Genomic DNA, 20674 nt, shown 5'->3' with positions numbered 1-20674 from the left:
CCTCCTGGCTGTCTCTCCTCCACCCTTCCTGACTGTCTCTCCTCCACCTCCCCCTGGCTGTCTCTCCTCCACCCCTCCTGGCTGTCTCTCCTCCACCCCTCCTGGCTGTCTCTCCTCCACCTCCCCCTGGCTGTCTCTCCTCCACCCTTCCTGACTGCCTCTCCTCCATCTCCCCTGGCTGTCTCTCCTCCACCTCCCCTGGCTGTCTCTCCTCCACCCCTCCTGGCTGTCTCTCCTCCACCTCCCCCTGGCTGTCTCTCCTCCACCCCTCCTGGCTGTCTCTCCTCCACCCCTCCTGGCTGTCTCTCCTCCACCCTTCCTGACTGTCTCTCCTCCACCCCTCCTGGCTGTCTCTCCTCCACCCTTCCTGACTGTCTCTCCTCCACCTCCCCCTGGCTGTCTCTCCTCCACCCTTCCTGACTGTCTCTCCTCCACCTCCCCTGGCTGTCTCTCCTCCACCCCCTCGGCTGTCTCACCCCCAACGCACACCGTGGAGGATTCTGTGCATTCCTCTCCTCAGCGTGGGGTCAGGTGGGATTTGACCCCTCACGGTCCAGGGTTACCGCTGCATGGAGAAACGCCCTCGATGGATGAGAGTAGCGAAGGGTCCCGTTTGACGTTTCCCGAGCATTCGTTGAGTCCTCACCTCGACAGTCACCCCTTTATCCCTGACCCCCCCACTAACAAGATTTGTGGCGTTTTCTGCCATTGAATCAGAAAATGTAGTGAGCTCCAGTCCGTCCCTCGGAACCCAAACCTCAGTTTATCATTTCGCTACCAAACACACGATTCTTCACCCGTTGACGAAGCAATCAGATTCCTTCCTCAACCAGCAAATAGCAGTTACTTCAACCTTGCAGGCCCCTGTCTTCATGGAAATGTCATACAGTCCAACAAACCGCTCTTCAGAGCTTGACTTTTCAATGTCTGCTGTATCGTGTGAATCTGTGAGCGTATTAGCTGCATCTGCCGTGGCGGATCTACAACCAAGCCTCGGGAACATAAAGACGGCCTCAGAGAATACAAATACTGAACCCTCAAGCCTGGCATACAACACCGAGCTCCTCTCATCACCCCCCTTGATTAGTACGACCCCAATGCCTTCTCTCCACCTGGAACCCGCCAGGGTCAGCGACCGTAGCCCAGCGCCAGATTCTACAAACCCATCCTCATCAGCCTCCGAACCCTTCCCTACTTAACCGTCCAAAAGCACGTCCACGCCACGGACCACCTTCCACCCAGAGCTGTCCGAGAACTCTCGGACCAGCGGCGACTCTCTCTCCTCTCTTTCTCGGCTTTGTGTGCATCCAAGAAGTCATATGTCCGAGTGACTCGAGCGTGGCGGCGTCTGAATGGATGTTTTCCCCGCAGCTGGATGGTAAAGGATGAATAGAGGCGGGTGATAACGGGGGTTATGTAACGGTGGTTGGAAGTGATGGACGACTGACGGGAGAGCTGTTAAGGGTGTTTAGGAACGATGTATGTAATGTAATCCATTGGTGACATGTGTCAGATGAATGCATTATTGAGTTCACGTCATGTGAACTCGATCTATATGATAAGTTCTGTATGACTATCCTACCATGTGACTAGCATTCTCACTATGTAGTTGTCTTTCCCTTTATTTATATATGTTAAAATACAACTTATGACACGATACGAATACTCATACAGCAACAACATCGGTCATTTGCGATGTATGTGCGATGGCATAATTACAACGATTCTCTCGGTGTGTGTGTGACAGGGTTCTGTGTGACAAAGTGACCATGTGGCCATCAGTCATAGCATTAGCTGTCTGTCCCTTTACTCATCTATGTCAAAAAACAACTAATACTGCAGTAATAACACGATAATAGTACTTGTACAGCAACCACATCAGTCACGTGCGATGTATGTGCGATGGCATAATTAAGATTACTCTCGTGTGTGACAGGGTTGTGTATGACAAACTAACTAACTGTGTGGTCAACAGAGTCCTGTTTGGGGAAAACCCAGAGGTGATTCATAGTGTGTGGTGGTCTGTTGCGGTCCGTTTGTGGCGGGGTGATGTTGTTTGATGAATGGGAGTCAGAGTGGGAGGATGTGGACAATACCGTCCTTACATTGAACGCACGCTAGCTTTGGTGTGTTTCTGCTGATTTTATTCATGTATTTATGAAAATACGAAAGCCGATGTAATGATACGATAATACCAAGACTATAACAATAATACAGGGATACGAATATTTATGACGCAAGGAGGATAAAAAAAATATTATTAATAGTAGTTGATATAGAAGATAGTAGATATAATAATCATATTACTGTAATTATTTGATTCTAAAATTATAATTAATATAATAGCTTTCTCAATACTCCAGCTAGATCAGAAAGACATGGCTGCAAGAAAATGTAAATGAGTTTGAATTGCATTGCACTTCTGCATGAATGGGGAGTTCTCAAAGTCTTTAATCTTGTTGATGGGATGGATGTGGTGGGGTCAAGTGCCAAAAAGGGGGGGGGGGGGGGGGGGGGTATATTTTCTGAAGTTGGTCTGTTTGTTACCGGCATCATAATAGGGTTCAATTATTGAGGGGTTGTATTAACTCTAGTTTATATCTTTCAGGTCCCAGGAGCTTGGGGGATGCCACCTACGCTGCCAAGTTCACCCAGTCGACGACGAGTCGAGATTTCTCCCTGACTCAGACGCTCACAGGCCGACACTCGCAGGCGACACCCCGAGTTGGACTCACACAGGAAATTACATCTTCGGTGCCCTCTGGTGCGACATCCCACCGAGATATTGATCCGCGGCCTTCCTCGCCGTTTCAGACGTCGATGCCTATAAGCGCGTCCACGCGACCTTTGACCCTGAACAGGTATACTTCAGCAGAGAGCCAGACAGCCACAGCAGGAGGCTTTCGTCGTTGCCCGGAGAATCAACCCCAATCATGATGACGTCATCGTTGCCAAGGTCACGGTTTCAAACATGGACGATGGCGCCCCTGCTGACCGATGTCGGGGGATTAACAGAGTCTTTGTCGCAAATGGATTGGACACATTCCCTATCTGGCACAGATCTTCTATTCCAAGATACCGCCAGGTCAACGGCTCCACTGATTCACAGGTGGTGCCAGTCCTGTTAACAGATGTGGAAAACCTGATGGATGATCAGACTCCCGTGAAAACATCAGTCGTGTCCATTTCAAGCGATGACACCATTGGTGAAACTTCCAGATTCAGCCCACTTCTGCAACATTCAGCCCTTCCACAACAGTACTCCACCTCAACACCCCCATTCTATCCCCAGGAGTAGAGTACAGCTTGCATTCAACAATGGATTTCTTGAACACAGAGAAACCTGGTCCACATTCTGCCAGGGTGACTCAAACCTTTGCTCCTACCCTATCAGAGTCCAGTATGGCCCTGAGCTTTGAGGTTTCAACAGTAGTGAGTGGCGTATCTGATCCTATATCCCCCTCTGCTGTTCAAACACAAAACACCATTGCCTCCGCTTCCACACTATTGAGTCTCAAGCCCCTGCCTGCTCTGTGCAGAACCTCTCTGGGGAAGGAGAGCGTGAATGGAGGTGGATGTACACCCCCACTGAACTACACCCTACTTCTGCAGTCAACGAACGGCATCTTTAAATCCATTTTCTCGACACTGATGCTGGAAAACCAGCGGGAACCGTACTGGACATCTCTTCAGTCACAGTCGATCTTCTCAAAGCAGGCACAGACCCTGAGAGAGACAACCAGTGTGTATTTGACATTGTCTCCAAAGAGCCACAACACAGTAGAGGACATGAAGGATGAAGCCGACTCGCATAACTTTATCCCAAGTGTCACGTCAGTGAATACACTGACTGTCATAGCAGTACATACCAGCCACATGAAAACAACAACTCCAACGTTGTATGCCTATAATACGCTGTCTTTTCTTGCAGCTCACATTGAATTTCCAGATACCATACAAGTATCTTTAACGGTACCTACAGCTTACCTCAGTGGACACGGAGGAGTGAGGTCACCATCCGTCAGCCAATCACGTTCCACGGTGCTCTGCTTTCCAGGAAGCACCGCATACATAGCTGCCAGTGAACTCGGAGGACAATCTGAATCTTCTCAGATCACTTACTTCAGTCAGTACTCCCAGTATTCAACTTTGTCATCATCATCATCAAGCCAGCTTGGATCAAGCCACCTGGATCCATATTTCAAACCTACTACTTTAAATCCTACCTTAACCTGGACCAGTCCGTTTCTGCATAGATTTAAATCCTTGATTGATGATATCACCCAGCACATAAAGACTGTCGTTTTTGGTCATATAACTTTGTAATACCTTTACAATGTAGAAATAAATCTTCCATTCAACATTTCTGTAAAACTTCGATTTGGATTTTATTCATTTTTTAGTCATAAATAAGAGATATGAACATGGTGTAATGTTAAACTATATTCCCCTTCATTTGAAAGCCTAGCGATCTCCCACCCAGAGTACTGCATCGCATCCAAGCCCTGACCGCCACGCTGGGCTTCCCCTTCCACCTCTCCATCCCCCCGGACACCTTCCTGGAGCCTGAGGACGGGGAGGCCGACAGCCTCTCCCTGGACATGAGGCTCCTGGGCGGGCCGCCTCCTCACCTGGGCGGACTGCAGCTCCACGGCCTTCCCCTGGAGCCCGCCCTGCGCTACGCCCCGTAGCTGCTGGTCCTGGTGGCCCGCGACCGGCTGGTCGTCAGCGTGGACGCCGACCCCTGCCACCGCTTCACCGCCACGGTGCGGCGTAGCCTGGCCTGGGCGCTCCGCCGGCGCCCCCTGGTGGAGCTCCTGCTGAGCAAGCTCTCGGCGTTCTTCGACAGCCGGCAGCTCGCCGTGGTCGGCATGGTCCCCTGGTCGATCGTGGTGTCGTGGTACGACCGCGGCCTGTGCCGTCGCCGGCAACGGAGCGGCGCTGGGAGCGCGGCGGGGGGCGTTGCCGCGGAGACCGCATCCGGCAGATGTGGGCGGGGATGAGCGGCGCGGACGGCGGGGTGAGCCCGGCGTTTTACCGGGCGATGCTGCCGGAGTTCCCCTCACAGATTCCCCGGGGAGGGGCCGCTGGGTGCAGACCCCGACTGTTGGGCTGCGGACCCCCGTACCCGTAAAAGGGGCGCTATTTTACCACCAGCTGTGAGTGTATTCACCATTACAATCTGTTTCAAAAATCCCATAATTTGATAGGGCGGTCTATTCTGTGGATTTAACCAATAGTTCGTTTTATCTTTTTACACATCTAGGTGGACACTCCCACTTGTGATGTCACTGTATCACATAGTAGGGCCGATTTTGAAGCAGCTTAAAATGGCTGATTACACTCACACTTAGTGGTGAAATAGGGGTCCTATAAGAGATGGATTTATCAAAAGTCAAGCTGAAGGATACCTTCAGGTTAGGCTGCGGACATTGGGGATGGAACTCAGTTCCACTATTTAAATAGTTCCCACAAACATGACCCCCGCCCCTATGTATCCTGCTCAATAGTCTGAACCCTTGCATACTATTAATGCTGTGTGTTTGTTACAGCAGATCATTCGATATACAGTACATTGGTGATATTATTGATGCCTCCAGAAAAGTCTACCACAGGCAAAAACATATTAATCAAGAGCTGCTTTAATAAAAGTTCAAATTCAATACAGCAAACACAGCTGAAAGGACACTACATTTACCGATTAAATGTAATATACTCTGTTTGTGTGCGAATGTGTATATTAATATGTACCTTCAAAAGATTTCCTTCAGTAATGCAAAACTAAGCTTCTAGCATTTTGAATTGACAAGTTATTGTTTGACCACTAGGAGTCAGACTTATACAGCTTGTAAAATCAGTCTCTTGGAGCCGCTAAAACAGTTCAAGTGCTGCAGACCTGTAAGCCTATTCAGACAACAGGACACAAGTCTACTGTTCTCTCTGAAGACCGTAGAACTACTGGATAATTTATACCACCACATGGTGTCAGACTTGTACAGTCAACCGGTATCAAGCTTTTTTTTGTAACTCCCGGTATCATGAATTGATATAGTAACAATTCATCTATTGAATGTGCCCTCAAGAAAATACTCCCAGGAAGTTACAAAGCAGATCTGCACCCTTGCCTAACAGCCATTGAAAACGTTTATATTTCTTGATGATATACAGGTTAAACCTTACAAAACAAAGTAGACTATTAAACACGAATATTTGAGGGACCAAACAAAAAATGCCGGTTTGTCTTTGAATGCATCTTAGTGTTCAGTTGACAATTAATAAGACAAACAGTGGATTAATGGCCAAATTAAACGGTGCAAATTCTCAATGAAATGAAAACGGGCTGAAGATGCAATAATGACAGGACAGGTGGGCAGTGGGCACTGTGTGTGTGCGTCTGCTATTGTAATCCCGCAATAGCTGCGGGTTTGCAGAGATGTTTGTCGCGATTCTGTGCTTTTGATGGCATTTCGCCTGTCTCAGTGTAGGCTATTACGCGTCCATATAATTCATAACGATTAATCGCAATGCCTTTTAAGTGACTTCAAGAGGATGGTTAGTCTATGCCAGGGATCGGCAACCTGCGGCTCTTTAGCCGCTCTCCAGTGGCTGTCAAAAAAAAAATATATTTTTTTTTTTTTTTTGTTCAACTCTGAACAGTGTCACTACCCGATCCGTTCCGCCTGCCCAGTTTTTTTTTAAAGAGTATCATGTGTAATCATGCATTAACATGAACATAAACCAACCTTTACATACAGACGGATAGACGGGTAGATAATGATGGATGGATAAATAGATTCATTTCTTCAACCTACATAAAATAAAGTCCAGCAGCTTTGTTTCATTTGTTTTGTATTGTACTTATCCAACCACATCTACCACCTTTTGTAGTGTCTTGCAGCACTGGCATCTACTATCGAAATAGCAAACATGCCTGCTGTCAGCAAAATTAGCCTACCCACTGCATCTACAGCAGTGTTAATTTAGTTGACTAAGACTACGACGAAAACTAAATATAAAGTCAGCTATGATGACAAAGACTGTGACGAATATAACTGACTATAGCCAACGATAACTATATATTATACTTTATAAGCTTTGGTATCAAATATGTTTTGTGGCTCCAGACACATTTTATTTGGCGGAAGAGGAACAAAACTGGCTCTTTTGATAGAAAAGGTTGCAGACCCCTGGTCTATGCAGTAGGCAAGCACAGGCGAACATTTCATGTTAGGTGAATGGTTTAAAAAATATGGTAAAGAAAATTCTTGAGAAAAAGCGACAATCATGTTAGCCAAGTCATGTTGTTGCGATTGTTAACTTGTTAATCGCAACAACATGACTTGGCTAACATGATTGTTATTTATTTATTTGTCTGCGCATTCGATTCATGTATTGCTTTTGGGATGTTAAGAATACTGCCAAAATATTTCCGATGACAAACCGCATCATCTTGTGGCAACTTTATTGCTTTACACAACGTGTGATCGGCATATCTGCATAATAAAGAACTTTGAATAGAAAAACAAAAGTGTATATAAAAAAACGGAGAAGGTCCGACGTCTGAGCTCAAAGTCTGTTGTGTTTGTATCCAAGTGCCCGCGTGGGAAAACGACGTCCCCCGAGTCCCCCGCCTGCCTGGAGGGCGTGGTCAACGGTTACCACGGTAACCATGGTGGCGGCTGCTGCTGTGAGGGTGTGCTGTGATCACCTGGAGGCCTTGCCGTTTTCGTGGACGTCCATTCTGAAGGCCGAAAATTAAAAGGTAACGACTGAATAAGAAACTTACCCCATGCAAGGAGAAAGTTTGCTTTTTTTTGTGTGAACAACGATACGATACGTTAGTACTTTATTGTCAGAGCAAGCCTGAAATGATTCTATACTAGACTATACTAAAGGGTGTACTGCCTACTACATTGATGACCCTTGACCTGCCATAAGCAGCTGCAGAATGCCCATGTTTATACTGCACATTTTATAATGTTTCACTTTGACATTGAACAGAAAAACACGTGTCTTCACCAAAGTCCAACTCAGCCCTCTGCAAAAGTAATAAAGACTATATAGAGAGCAGATTGCACAAGTCACAGGAAATGATTTGTACGATCATTTGGCGGATGCTTTATCCAAAGCGTCTTAACAATAATGTAACTGCAATAATTACAGATACATGAGTGACTGAAACATTAGATTTGAGATGTAACCGTTCTAAGCAGGGGCAGTACCAGAAGGATTTGAAACCGGGCACTAGTTGAGCGACCCAGGATAGGATTAAAAGACTAAACCATTTTTTTGGGTCCTAAAAGTAAATTTAATATCAATATCATTATCCCATTGAACAATGTCTGTTCAAAGGGACCAAGACCAAACTAAATCCAATGAATAAAATATCAGCAAAACATATGAATCAAGAGATGCTTTAATAAAAGGTCAAATTCACTACAGCAAACACAGCTGAATGGACACTACATTTACAGATTCAATGCAATTTACAAATGACTGTATGTGTGCGAATGAATATATGCATATGTACCTTTTTAAAAGTGTTCATTCAGTAATGTTAAGGAGATAACACCTTGCAGCCAATCATAGCTCTTGGCAGAATGGCAGAACCCAACAAGTGCGAAACAAAACATCTTTTTTTTTTTCTTTTTTTATCATCCATCATTTTATTAGATATGTTCACAAAGTCCCCTTCTTCTGTCTTCACAGCTCACATCTGTCCATTTTAAGTTGGTCGCTTCCCCGAACCTCCTCAAGCAGTTCTTCTCCTTGCCACCAACAGGTTTCTCGCTAGACCAGGAGGGGTGATCCGCTGACAGGACGGTCCCATCAACCCATCTCCACATCCCTTCACTGGCCTCATCTGTCGCTCCGAGCCAGAAGTACCCACCATACCTGCTAATGAAGTCAGTCTCCTCTTTACTGTCCACAACCACAAGATCTGCACCTTGGGAAACACATAACTCCCTGCTCTTATTCCAGGATCCCAGCATATTGGAAAGCCGGTAACATTTATAACCAAAATTATCCCAGCCGTTTGGACAGCCCAGTTTACAAAGCAGTGATTCTCTCTGCTCTGTCACATTCTTCAGCCTTTGGAGAAGTTGCTCCATGTCTCTGTCCATGCTTAAAGTCTTCGTCTTGTGTTGCACTGCCAACCCAAGCAGTCCAGCCAGCAGGGCAACAGACAGCAGGCCCAGAAGCACCTCCACAGCCCTGATCGGCCACCGAGGAGGGCTCACAGGGTCCGGCTGCTGACTTCCTACTGTTCCCAGAGTATTGGAGGACTCCTCCGTCCCGACATAGTCCTGGTGTTGATCTCCAAGGCTCTCGATGCTATCGTAGATGACCTCTATACCCTCCTCTCCATTTCCTTGTTTATACCTGGCCTTGGTCATCATGTTGGGCCTGGCGTGAATCACCTCAGCCATATTCTGTTCCAAACTGTTTTCAGAGTTTCTTATCATTCTACCCCTGTGCGTGCTTGGTCGTTCTGTGCGTTTTTAATTCCCAGCATGTCAGACTTAACACCTACATGATCAAACAAGAAGTATTTTAACCGGATGCCACTTTCTTCATGGGCTTGCAGAGACACTGTGTATGATAAGACACATCCTGTTTTCTTAGTTGGTGGAAATGCAAATCACTTGTGGTCATAGCCATAAGGTTCATAGTTCGATCCACACTAAAAGGACCAAAAATACACATTAAGACATTCTTCTAATACACCTTAGGTCTTGGCTGAAATAAAGTTATAGTTCCCCAGTGGAACTGACTGCCCATTTGCAAGAGAGCGGTTATGAATGCAAGGTACATGTACACGTTTTTGTAAGTCGTTTTCTTCTGTCTTCTGGGAAAAGATGGCACACACCATTTTCTACAGACAGTATTATCTCTGCCTACACTTCTGACCACTTGGTGTAAGACTTGTACAGCAAACCTGGTATCATGAATTGATTGTAACAATTGATCTATTGAATGTCCCCTCAAGAAAAGACTCCCCCTAAATTACAAAGGTAGCTACCGACTATGTTGGGAGACGGGCAAGTAAGCCATCCAGTAACTTCATTTGGCCCAAATGAAATGATTGGACAAGGTTAGTATAGGCCTGCAACCAGGGCTCTAAATTAACACCCGCCAACCCGCCAAATGCGGGTGAAAATTCATTTTGGCGTGTATTAAAAAAAACTCACTAGCCGGCTTGGCCGGTGATAAATGAGTTACTTTACCATCTATTTCGCGGGACGCGTGAGCACGGTTTTTATGGGAACGCATCCGTCGAGGCTGCCGTACTAGGAGAGGGGGCGTAGGTCACTCTTGGGTTGGAAAAAACGATAGACGCCGGTACAAATACAAATACAGACACAAACACAAACAAGATGTGGCGATGGTTGGGACAGCCGGCCATCAAGAGAAAGGATATTCCTACCAAAGAGGTAAGGGAGGAGGAGGATATTGGACCTCGCAAAAAAAAAAGGAAATTTAACTGTAAATGGCTAACTGGTCGTGAGTGGCTCGTGTATGATCACGAAAACAGCGTAATGTTCTGTCAGGATTGCCGAATGTATGCTAAAGAAAAACACAAAACGAATAATTTCGTGGTAGGAACCAATAATTTCAAAGTAGAAGCAGTAAAGGATCATGAGAGTGCCCGAAGTCATCAGGAGAGCCTGAGGACGAAAACCGCCAAGACGTGTCGTATCGAAGAGAGTGAAGCTGGACGGAGCCTTGCCTTAATGAAGACGTCCGAGTTCGAGAAGATGGAGCTATTTTTTTCGCAATGCCCACGCCATCGGGAAAAAAGGCAGGCCTTTCACCGACTTCGCATGGATGTGTCAGTAAGTGGATTAACTTTATTATTTACATGTTTCATTTTATACGGTATATTGACAGTACTATTTTAGTAGCTATTTTAAAGTTCAGCCTCACACTTTATCAGTCACATAACATGCAAAGGTTTAACATGAATATATCATGTGGCCACCACGATTGCCCTAATACAAGCATTTTTATGTATGTGTTTTTGGTTATTATTTATTTCAGGGTTGATAGAAAGAAAGGCTTGAAGATAGGAGAGACATACACAAATGACTATCAGGCAAAAGAGTTCATTCACTACATAGCGGAGGATGTGAGGAGAAAGATGAGGGCAAGATTGTCAGATGTCAAGTTCATCTCTGTCATGTCAGACGGATCCCTGGACAGTGCAGTGATTGAAGAAGAGATGGTCTATGCCAGGAGTGCCAGTGAGGGGAAGATCAAAGTTGATTTTGTCGGGATAAAAGCTGTTTCAAAGCCAGATGCTACAAGCATAGCTGAAGCTGTGTGTAATGTAATGGAGAGCGAAGTCAGCACTGATTGGAAGAGCAAGCTGGTGGCCATCACCACAGATGGAGCAGCTGTAATGACAGGAGTCAACAATGGTGTAGTTACCAAGCTGCGTGCAGACCGATCGTATGTGCTGGGGATCCATTGCATGGCCCATAGACTTTTCAGATGCAGTGAGGAAAAATGTGATGGCCAAGAAGGTTGAGGACCTATTGAGTGGACTCTACACCTTGTATCACAAGAGTGGAGTAAACAGGGCCAGCCTAAAGCAACACTTCGGGGAGCTCCACATGAAGGCTTTGATGCCAACCAGAGTAGGTGGAACTAGGTGGCTGCCACATCTCCTCAAAGCACTAGACCATTTCCTCAGGGGCTTTGCTGCTGTTGTACGCCACTTACAGGAAAAGGTATGATAATTTATAGCCTACTAAAACCAACAGTGTAGGTGGATAATTTAATATTTGTGCCTTGCTTAATACATTTACATGTCAAACACATGTCTGTCAGTGATATAAACAGGTAGGAGACACAATACAAGCCAAGAATTGCATTGGAAAAACAAAATAAATATGAGACTAAAATCATATTTGCATAATAATTTGGAATTCAGTGTAAATGTTGTCTGTGATTTAATGCTGTTGTTTTGTTTGTAGGCCCAGGAGGAGACCACTGTCAGTGTTCAGAGGGCAAAGGCCAAGGGCTTCCTTAACATAGCAAAGGATGGCGGAGTCCTACGGTTTTGCTGTCTTCTCCATGACATCATCTTTCAATTGAGCAACCTTTCCAAGTCACTGCAGAAGTCAGCAGTAACCCTGGCTGAGGCTCATAGCTGCCTGTCCTCCACTCAGGCTGTCATAGAAAAGTACAAGTCAAGGTATAGAATAGAATACTTTTTTTCATTCTGCCCATGAGACATGAAAAGAACAAAATGCAGAACTCAGGTCTCGGTATAATGATAAATAAAAACAATAAATACTAATTAAAATCACCATCTAAAATGGTGAGTATGTATTATGTATATGTATGTATAAGATATGTATCATATGTCATACAATTCATTATTTGATTTTAGGTTGTGTTAGTGTGTTTTCACACTTTTTTCACAATATGTATGTAAAGATAGATAATTAATCAAATCCATCCATTCATCTCTGCACAACTGTAGACCCGGGCCTAAGCTGAGAGCAGCACTGGAGACGGACATCTATGAGGGAGTCCTTCTGAAACCGACAAAGCCTGACCAGCATGACAAGTCCAAGAATGATCTCATAGATGCCATGTGCCAGTGCATCACTTCTAGGTTTGCCGATGTAAACAGTGGTGTCCTGAAGGCAATGCGACTGATAAATTTCCAGTGCTGGCCAGAGACAGACACAAGTGCAGGTCAGTAATAATTAAAATGTAATGAACAAATATATTCCCATTTTATGTTTTAAGACAACTCCTTAAAGCTGCAGTCTGTAGTTTGGAGAAAAAAGTGGACTTAGCCAGAAAATTTGAATGAGTACAACCTCCAGGTCCCTCCTCCTTCCTCTCTGCTGTGCTGCAGCTCTGCTTTCTAAGAACCTCTCCACAGATAAAAATATAACAAATATAACACAAAAATAGTTATAGGCTGCAGCTTTAACTTTGTATCAATGTTTTTCCCCTTTGTTCTCAGATTCTGGTGATGATGATGTAGACCAGGTTATTAGTCACTTCCGACCTCTTCTACTGACAGCTGGAGTGGATATTGACTTGATTCCAGATCAATGGACCATTCTGAAAACACAACTTTACACTGCAGGTTTCAGCCAAGGTACTGTTGAATGAAGTTTAAGAAAATGAAGTCTGATGTGACTGTTTAAAAATAGTCTTGAGTAGGTCATTTGTTAAAGGTACAATCCAAATGAGATGCCATCTTTTACTAACTAAATTTGCATTTGTTTTCCATGTGCTTGAAAGTCACTGAAAGTGCATACCGTAACATCTCATTTTGTATTGTCTGTCTGACCCTGCAACAGGGACCATTGAGAAGACATGGCCTGCAGTAAACAGAATGCTGCGCCATGAGTGTCCTGATGTCCTACACCTGTTTGATGCCCTGCTCACCATTCCGACAAGTACAGCTGACTGTGAGAGGGGGTTTAGTGTCATGAAGCAGGTTAAGAGTGACTGGCGCTCAAGCCTGAAAGGGGAGACACTAGCTGACCTTTTGAAAACACAGTTGTGCTCACCGGACATCAAAGACTTCGACCCACGCAAAGCCATAGAAATCTGGCATGGTGACAGTGTGCGCACACGCCGGCCACACTTTGTGAGGAAGAAAAATGGAACTGATGTAGATGGGGGCTCTGAGTCAGAGTCCTCAGAGAGCTCTGCCTCTGATGATGTTTAACCTGTCTCTTTGTACATAATACATTTGTGTAATTTTGTACATTATCTGCACTAAAACATGTTTAGAGTTGTTTAAAGTTTTAAGTTTAAAAACGCTGGCCCCAGCCCCACCTTCTGGCGGTTAGGATTTAATTTTAATTGGATATACATTCCCAACTTCACTTTAAGATGAATTTAAAGCTTTAGTTAATAAAATGATCAAATGAATTCAGTGGCTCTCATAATCTGTCTGTTTTGCACGGGAAAAAATGTGGCTAGTGGAAATTCTGATTGGCTGGTAACTTCAGAAACTTACCAGCCACATTGGCTGGTGATCAAAAAAGTTAATTTAGAGCCCTGCCTGCAACATCCAAAGATGCCCCATTTTTATTTATTTATTTTGTCTGAGCATTTGATTTATGTATTGCTTTTGGGATGTTAAGAATATCGCCAAAAGATTATTGTAAAATGAGTTGCCTTCCTCAGCTTTAACACCGCATCGCTTCAATTAGTTCTCAACCGACGACCAAACACATCATCTTGTGACAACTTTATTGCTTCACACAACGTTTGATCGGCATATCTACAAAACGAAGAACTTTGAATAGAAAAACAAAAGTGTATATAAAAAAACGGAGAAGGGCCAACGTCGGAGCTCAAAGTCTGTTGTCTTCGTATCCAAGTGGGAAAAACGACGTCGGGAGGAAGAACGCTCCCAGCAACCCCCGAGTCCTCCGCCTCCGTGGAGAGCATGGTCCATGGTTACCACGGTAACCATGGCGGCTGCTGCTGCTGCTGTGAGGGTGTGCTGTGATCATCAGGAGGCCTTGCCGTTGTTGAGGATGTCCATTCTGAAGGCCGGAAGAGAAGAGGTGACAAATTAAAAATAAACTTAACCCATGCAAGGAGAAAGTTTGCTTTTTTTGCTTTTATTATCACTACTAACAGTGTTGGGAAGGGTACTTTTAAAATGTATCCAGTTACAGAATGCAGAATACATGCCTAAAAATGTAATATGTAACGAATTCAGTTACATCACTCAATCTGAGTAATTTATTCTGAATACTTGGATTACTTCCAGATTGAATTGCATTTTATAAGTGTAGGAATGCGTCATCAAATCCTGCTTACTAAACAGGCCTATTCTGGTGTGCTCTTCTATTCCAACTGGCTGAATGTGTTAGGCCCAAGTCTCATATCATTTGCTGTAGAGGAACAAAGACTATGAGGGCAGGGGTGTAGCCAGGACATTATTGCTGGGGGGGAGGGGGGAGGGGGGGGGGGGTGTCCATTCAACTGTGTTTGCTGTAGGGATTTTGACCTTTAGACCTTTTATTAAAGGGGGGGGGGGTCTCTTATTTGGGGTGGCACCTGATTGTCAAAAACTTCCATTTTGAAACTCACGCACCGCGTCACTCAGAGCGGCCGTTTTCCCGCAGCCTGTCAGGCCATAAACAATGGATTGAATAAACGTTCTTATGGACACTAATAATGTCTTATTGATAATCCCAAGTTATTTCAATGGGTGCTTAGATGTTGTGCGATGTGCCATGATTATCTGAGGGGTTCGGGAGATGAGGATGTTTTTAGTGCAAATTACAGAAAGACAAATTGTCATTTTAGGCAACAGTCTACTGCTACTCTGAACACAGTAGAACAAACAGATAATTTATACACAAGTGTTTTGTTGTGATGACACTACATTGTGGCAAAGTCAAGATACAGAATTGAATAATAATTGAATAATTAGCTGAGGGGACAAAGGCAAGGGCAGCAAATGCAGTCCTAGATAGAGAACTAGTGTGGTTTGCAGCAACTGGAAACCAGCCAATGACTGCCATGACTCTTTACCGCCTAACCTCAGCCTCCAACACCAAGAGCAACTGTTGAAAAAATAAAAGAATGTAACAAGAGCAGCATCTATGTACAGATCCTGCAGTAACCAGTTAAGTCTTCATGTCATCTCCTTTTAAGGAGATTACACCTCGCAGCCAATCACAGCTCTTATCGAATGGCTGAGCTCAACAAGTATGGAACAAAACAACCGTCTGTTGGCATTAAGATTTATAAAATGGTCACAAATAAATGTTTTCATCGATCATTTTGTTACACTTTATTCACAAAGCACCCAGTTTAAGTCTTCACAGAGCTCATCTGTCCATTTTAAGTTGGTCTGCTCCCTGAACCTTCTTAAGCAGTTCTTGTCCTTGCCACCATCAGGTTTCCCTTTTCTCCAGGAGGGGTTATCCACTGACAGGACGGTCCCATCAACCCATCTCCACAACCCTTCACTGGCCTCGTCTGTCGCTCCGAGCCAGATATTCCTGCCGTACGTTCTAATGAAGTCCATCTCCTCTTCACTGTCCACGACCACCAGATCTGCTCCGTGGATAACACAGAGCTTCCTGAACTAACTTCCAGGATCCCTACCCTCCGGAAAGACTGTAACATTTACAACCAAACTTATGCGAACCACCGGACAGTCCTGTGGGCAAAGCAGTGCGTCTCTCTGCTCTGCCACATTCTTCAGCCTTTGGAGAAGTTGCTCCTCGTCTCTGTTCATGCATACGGTCTTCTCCAACACGGTCTTGTGTTGCACTGTTAACCCAATGAGTCCAGCCAGTAGGACAATAGACAGCAGGCCCAGAAGCACCACCACAGCCCTGATCGGACACCTTAAACGGCTCACAGTTGACTTCTTACTAACCCGCCTTTATCTTGTCACGGTAGGGGTCTCTGGAATGACCTTGATGTGGAGTCTGACGTAGACTCCCGAGGGTAGGTCAACGTTGTAAGATCTTGGTGTTGGAGCTTATTGAACGAGGATGTTTGTTTCTCCTTCATGTCTTGATCCTTCCTTCTGAAAGCCTGGAGTTCAGGCCACTTAGGATGTAGTTTCTCCTGGCTAACGGGCAAAGGTGTTCTGATATGCCGACCCCATCAATAGCTGTGCTGGGGATGATCCATGCTACAACGGGCTAGCCCACTAAGCCATGAGTGCCTTGTCTGTATCCTCCCCCTTACCCAGGAGAGATTTCACCGTCCGCACGGCTCCTTCAGCTTCCCCGTTGCTCTGCGGATAACGGGGGCTGCTGGTCACATGGCTGGAGTCGTATTCTCTGGCGAAGTCCGCAAACTCAGTTGCACAGAATCGGGGGCCGTTGACGGTGACGACAGTCTCCGGGACTCCATGGCATGTGAATATGGACTTCAACTTCTCCTTTAAATGGGCTGTGGTAGTTGAGGTGAGGTTAGCTTCATCAATGTAGAGTGAGAAGGTACAAGGTACATTGCACTCTAACTGATCTGCTGCAAAGCGCTGCTATGGTCTAGCAGGTAATGGTGTCGTCAGCCGTGGTTCTGGTGCATTGTGCTTTGCACATATCACACAGTTTTCCACATTCTGTGATATGTGTTTGGTCTGACCCCGCCACCATACAGACTGCTATGCTCTGGCAATACATTTTGTCATGCCCTGGCCCAATATGATTTTTAATCTGCATCAAATTGATCCGGATTTGGAAACCCCATGTTTTGCTATCCAGGATCTCCTGATCCATCGTACTTTTATAGGAAAAAGGAACATTGGATTGGATCACTCTGATCCAAATACCAGATTTCAGGATTACCAAATCCTGTTTACCAGAGCCTTAACTGGAACCAACAGTGTAGCCTACTGGCTCAGCAAAGAACAACAGGTAGGCAAAAAATACTTCCCCCTCAATCACTGGAGTCAGCTCCAGGAAAAACATTTCCTTTGCAGGAGAATTTTGGTCACATTCTTCTGTAGTCATAGTCTCTTCAATTGTGGCCCCTCCATCAACTTCTATGCCTTCAATTCCATGCAGAGCTTCAGATTTTTCTCCTCCTATGATATCAAGGACCATATCAGTGAACTCAACCCTCTTATATGGCTTGTTACCTGTTTGCTTTTTTTTGGCTTCCGTAAGAACTTTCGTTGCCCTGGCCCTAAGGTTCTTCCATCGCAGCATAACTTATTTTATGGTCCTCTTCTGGCCAGACCCCATGGCATTGACATGATTGGTTATGTCCTCCCAAATGTTGTCTTTTCCTTTATTGGTCACTTCTCCACCCTTGCAGAACTGAAACCTCCTACTATTGAGGCAGAATTGCCCTGAAACACCCTCCAGAAGTGCACAGGTTTCTGCCACAGTGGAATTAGGCCCATTTGAGTCCATCGTTTCAACTCTTTGGTGTAGCCAATACTGAACTTATAAGCCTTGAGTGTGATTGCTTTGGCTTGTGCTCAATTAGGCTCAAACCAGTCAGCTCGTTGCTGGTTAATGGGTGAGACTATTTAAATACATCTTGTCTTTGCACCCACAGCTGATAGCTTTGAGATTTTTTTTTGTTTTTTTTACCATATCTCATTACATTTGACATGCTTCGTATATTTTCTTTATATCCATGGTCACTGTCTTGGTGAACGTTTTTTTAAAAATGCATATATCATCAGAAAACATTGGTTTTGTGATCATTCACTTAAAAAGAACCTGATTTTATTTGCTTCCAAAAGTCACAACTGATCCACCCTTCCGATGGGATCAGGATAATCCTGTTTTTTTAGTCAAATAATCAAAGTTTTGAAAAACCCAAAGGGCAGGTTTGATCCAGATCAAATGTAAGATCAGATACCATGATCTGATCTTAGTTCAGAATCCCTCTTTTGCCTTGAAAGACCCATTTCCAAGATTTGATCCGATCCGAAATCCCACTGGATGACTTTAGAAAAACTGGCCCTGGTGACCTTCATGAATCTTGTTGAGCATCCCCTCTTGCATAGTAACGGGGATGACGAGTTTTTTGCCCTTCATTAGTAGACCGTCTGCTACCAGCAGATCCTGACGGTACTGCCAGTCCTGTTGAAGTTGTGGTGGGAGAGCCTTTCTGTTAGGCCATCCGGTCTGCACCATGCTTTTGAGTCTTTTTTTTGTCCAAACTAAATCCAATGTATAAAATATCAGCAAAACATATTAATCAAGGGCTGCTTTAATAAAAGGTCAAATTAACTACAGCAAACACAGCTGAATAGATTCAACTTCATTTACAGAATCAATGCAATTTACAAATTACTGTATGTGTGCGAATGCAAAAGTGTTCATTCAGTAACGCAAAACTAAGTACAGACCTACAAGCCGAATCAGACATCAGGAAACAAGTGTACTGTTCTCTCTGAACACTGTAGAACCACTAGATAATTTATACACAAGTGTTTTATAGTGATCACACTACATGGTACCAAAGTCAAGATACATTTCAACAGAAAAATAATTAAATAATTAGCTGAGGGGACAAAGGCAAAGGCAGCAAATGCAGTCCTCGATAGAGAACCAGTGTGGTTTGCAGCAACTGAAATCCAGCCAATGACTGTCATGATTCTTTATCGCCTAACCTCATCCTCCAACACCGAGAGCAACTGTGGAAACATTTAAAAAAATAATGTCACAAGTTCAGCATCTATGTGCAGCTCCTGCAGTGATCAGTGAAGTCTTCATGTCATCTCCTTTTAAGGAGATAAAACCTTGCAGCAAATCAAAGCTCTTATCGAATGGCAGAACTTAACAAGTATGAAACAAAACATTGAGTGTCTGTTGGCATTAAGATTTAAAAAATAGTCAAAGAAACAAATCAGTCAGACAAAGAAATGTTTCCATCCACCAATTCATTGATTTTTCACAAAGCCCATAGTTACCAGCTTCACAGGTCTCATCTTTCCATTTAAAGTTGGTCTGCTCCCTGACCCTTCTTAAGCAGTTCTTGTCCTTGCCACCATCAGGTTTCCCCTTTCTCCAGGAGGGGTGATCCGCTGACAGGACGGTCCCATCAACCCATCTCCACAACCCTTCCCTGGCCTCATCTGTCGCTCCGAGCCAGATGTTCCTGTCGTACCTGCTAATGAAGTCCAGCTCCTCTTCACGGTCCACGACCACCAGATCTGCTCCGTGGGAAACACAGGACTCCCTGCTCTTATTCCAGGATTCTGACACATTGAAATGCCGGTAACATTTACAACCAAACTTATCCCAACCACCTGGACAGTCCTGTGGGCAAAGCAGTGCGTCTCTCTGCTCAGTCACATTCCTCAGCCTTTGGAGAAGTTGCTCCATGTCTCTGTCAATGCTTACAGTCTTCGTCTTGTGTTGCACTGCTAACCAAAGCAGTTCAGCCAGCAGGGCAACAGACAGCAGGACCAGAAGCACCACCGCAGCCCTGATCGGCCATCGAGGAGGGCTCACAGGGTCCGGCTGCTGACTTCTTACTGTTTGCAGAGACTTGGAGGACTCCTCTGTCCCCACATAGTCCTGGTGTTGATCTCTGAGGCTCTCAATGTTACTGTAGATCTCCGCTATCCTCCCCTCTCCATCTCCTTGTCTATACCTGGCCTTGGTCATCATGTTGGGCCTGGCGTAAATCACTTCAGCCATATTCTGGTCCAAACTGTTAGAGTTTACCTTATCGTCCTACTCCTATGTATGCCTGATCTTTCTGTGCGTTTTGAATGCCAGCATATCAAAGTCTTAACACCTCCTTTGATCGAACAGGAAGTATTTTAACCAGAATCTACATGGGCTTGCAGAGGCACTGTGTATGGTAAGACACATCCTGTTCTTTAAGGAAGTGCTACGTTTAGTGCATCACTTATGGTCATAAACGTAAGGTTGATTGTCCGAAAAAAGACCAAAATACAGATCAACATTCTTCAAATACACATTTGAGCCATATGCCTTGACTAAAATAAAGTTACAGTTCTCCAGCAGAGCTGACTGCCCATTTGCGAGAGAGGGGTTATGAATGCACGAGTGATAGGGTACATGTACAGTACATGTTTTTGTAAGTTGTTTTCTTCTGGGAAAGATGGCCCACACCATTTTTTACTGGCCCACCCCATGATCTCTGCCCATGCTACCGACCACTTTGGTGTCAGACCTGTAGCCAACCGGTATCACGCTTTTTATTTTGTTACTCCCGG

General features: G+C 44.8%; 2 protein-coding genes across 2 annotated transcripts; both read right to left on the bottom strand.

The window, feature by feature from the left end:
* Positions 1 to 8669: 8669 nt before the first annotated feature.
* LOC307089596 (natural killer cells antigen CD94-like) lies at positions 8670 to 9467 on the bottom strand (the record flags this gene model as incomplete). The annotated part of the gene is made up of 1 exon (XM_079755945.1): positions 8670 to 9467. One exon carries the CDS (start codon positions 9465 to 9467, stop codon positions 8670 to 8672), a length of 798 nt encoding a protein of 265 aa, XP_079612071.1.
* A 6329-nt stretch (positions 9468 to 15796) lies between these two features.
* Positions 15797 to 20176, bottom strand: LOC307089595 (hepatic lectin-like; the record flags this gene model as incomplete). The annotated part of the gene is made up of 2 exons (XM_079755944.1): positions 19594 to 20176; positions 15797 to 16019 (listed from the first exon to the last, which is right to left on the bottom strand). The coding sequence occupies exons 1-2, from the start codon at positions 20127 to 20129 to the stop codon at positions 15797 to 15799; spliced, it is 759 nt and encodes a 252-aa protein (XP_079612070.1). The 5' UTR covers positions 20130 to 20176.
* Between the last annotated feature and the right edge of the window lie 498 nt (positions 20177 to 20674).

Source organism: Pollachius pollachius (genome assembly GCF_949987615.1).
Source record: "Pollachius pollachius genome assembly, chromosome: 18".
NCBI lineage: Eukaryota > Metazoa > Chordata > Actinopteri > Gadiformes > Gadidae > Pollachius > Pollachius pollachius.
Note: the sequence above shows the minus strand (reverse complement) of the source record. Positions and strands in the feature narration are given on the sequence as shown.